Here is a 2,868-nt window from a genome sequence, read left to right on the forward strand (position 1 = left end):
TTTAAAAACCCCAAAGTCACGGCGCCCTTCAAGGGACTCAGCATTTGGCGCCCGGGGCGATCGCCCCCAGTCGCCCCCCCCCCTAAATACGCCTCTGGAGCTACGTCGAATTAAATAATATTAAACAAAGTTCATCAAAATCGGTGCAATACATTATTAAGTAATAATTACTGCAGCAAACGTCACTACAGTCCTGTAGAAAATCTGTCATTTTACTAGACTTTGTAAAATAAAATATTAATGAAAAATTTAATTTTACTTAAGTAAAATTCTAAATAATGTGCATTATATTTGTATCGCTGTATGTATAATATTGTCACGCCTTATCGTAGAAGTTAAAACAAATCGTTTTTTATTTAAATTTAATAAGTATTAATAATTAATATAACATATTTTTGATTAGGTATAACTACTAACCTACGAATTTATAAATTTGTAATCGACTTAATTCATGTAATAAAATCTTGAGTAGGCAAATATAAGTATTATTTTGAAAAAAGTATAAAATAATATTATATTATATTATCAAGTATGAACATTATAAATGTAGGTATGTACCAAGCTTTCAAATTTTCAGAGACAATAATAACACTTGATAATAAAATAGTTCAATTCACAAATAAATGGTAACTTATTTTTACAGTTATAGTATTAGTAGTATACAGTAGTAGTATCTTGTACTCTTGCGTGCTTAGGTACTGCATAGTGTTTTACTTTAGTACATCAACCAAATAAACCTAAGTCAAAGTATACTCCGGCCCAGGAGAGAGTACTTCTGGGCGGCGGTTCAAACGTGTCCGTTTTCGCGCATTCCCACCACAAAACCTTCCCGTACGCTGGCCGTTCGCAGTGAGTGGGGGAACTTTGGGCGGCGAATTCGGGCCGACACCGCGGAGCTAATTCATTTGGATGCGCGAGCGAGAAGTACTCTCTCCTGGGCCGGAGTATAGTCTATCATAATACCCATTTGAAACGTATATTAGTCATTAGGTCATTTAGTTGTAAGATATATAAAAATATTAATTACATTTAATGTGGATTTCAAATAATTAAAAAACTAATTTTCAATATTATTTGTAACTATTGCCTAAGTAGGTACCTATCTATGGATATAAAAGTCTTGCATATAGATCCATCACGAGTCACGTGAATCTGTTAATTATTGTGGGAGACCGGATACGGTAGTAACTAGTAAGTAATGTTTCGGTTTTAATGATTTATTTCTTACACAATTTTAATTTTGTCAATAAAATTTCAATTAATAACGTATCTAATACCTACCTAAATTTTAATATATGTGTATATTTAACTTGAGTAAACTGAGGTTAAGAAATGCACAACAAATGAAATTGGCTTATGACTAGGTACCTACTAGGTAATCGTCTACATCGCAATTATATTAATGCGATTAGACAACCGCTGGTAGATTGTACAAAAATTAATCCATAAATGAATACCTACATGATTCATTAGTCATATTATGAATTATTATTTTCTTTTTCCGTATTGTACCCATTCCGTATCTTTTTACCCATTGGCTATTATAATATGTAGTTATTTGATTTTTATATTTACCCCCATAATATTCAGTAATTTAAATAAATATGTCCTTATTTATGCACATTTTTTAATTTCAAATGGCCATTGTTGATTTTGGGCACATTCGGTTACTTCAAAATCGTTTAACGTGGCTTTTCTTAAAGGAAAGGTGGATAGTATAAAACATACAGAGTAATAAATTATAGGTACCAATAACCAATGTGTATATAATGCTTTGTCGTTATCAATGCTTATATTTATAATCATAAAACAATTATAAGTTCTACATATAGAATATTGTGGTTTCGATCGGTTTCGTGTACCTACCTTTTTAATTTTTTATATACAACTGCGACACTCGATGACATTTTATATTTTATTTTTGTTTAAAGGCATTGGAATTGAGCCCAAATGACAAAACGGCTTTGGTTTCTAGAAGCAAGTGTTATCTACTTCTCGGGCAACCACGTTTGGCATTGAAAGACGCCGAAGTGGCGTTGAACGAGGATAGCACATATTTGAAAGGTACCGTAAGAAAATTATAACTAATATAAGTATTAAGTACAAACTTAGATACCTAAATGTACAAGATAAACAACCTTGTTCTTTCCCAACTTCTCGAAGTTTGAAGCTAAAATAGTATTTATCAGTACTCGAGATTGTAAAATCATAAAAAGTAAATAGGAATATTAACTATAAATTACGTACTAATAGAATAATAAGCATATTATATATTATAATTTCATTAAATATAACTGTGATATTAATAAAATGGGTGAAAAATTTTGAACAATAAAATATAAATAATACGATACTCCACGTAAGTCCGCAGGTCATATGAAAAACATCATCAAAAAGGTGGGTAAGTGGATGTCGCTCTGCTGTACAGTAGGTTACAAGTGGGTCACTGTATAATGGATAGTATTAAATTTGAATTCAATGATATAATATCACTGTATAAGAAAAACGATTCTGAGCGGAGATGGTTTATCAGTCTAGATATTAGACATACATATTATTATAGGTATACTTATCTATAGTATTATTAATAATTTTCAAATGAATCATATCACAATATCCATTAGGTAACGCGTTATACATCAACAACAAACCGTGGTACTGTCATAGATATATAATAGTATACTTTAGAAGTTTCAAGTACCCACAAATAATATTATATAATCACAATAAAATAACTAAAATAGTTATTCCAGATTTTTTAATATGTAATTTCGTCCAAATTTGAACTTAAAATTACTATAAAAATAAACTTTGCTTATGTATTTCTATAGAATTTTTGGCAACAGAATTAAATATTTACGTGGAATC

At 30.3% G+C, this 2,868-nt stretch overlaps 1 protein-coding gene across 1 annotated transcript in view; it reads left to right on the forward strand.

The window, feature by feature from the left end:
• The window catches only part of LOC100573539 (keratin, type I cytoskeletal 9), a 16,965-nt gene that overhangs the window by 8,310 nt on the left and 5,787 nt on the right, over positions 1–2,868 (forward strand). Inside the window, exon 2 of the mRNA XM_003244697.4 lies at positions 1,932–2,064. Within this exon, the coding sequence (XP_003244745.1) occupies positions 1,932–2,064 (133 nt within the window). The remainder of the gene's footprint in view (positions 1–1,931; positions 2,065–2,868) is intronic.

The sequence above is a fragment of the Acyrthosiphon pisum genome, chromosome X (assembly GCF_005508785.2).
Source record: "Acyrthosiphon pisum isolate AL4f chromosome X, pea_aphid_22Mar2018_4r6ur, whole genome shotgun sequence".
NCBI classification, from domain to species: domain Eukaryota; kingdom Metazoa; phylum Arthropoda; class Insecta; order Hemiptera; family Aphididae; genus Acyrthosiphon; species Acyrthosiphon pisum.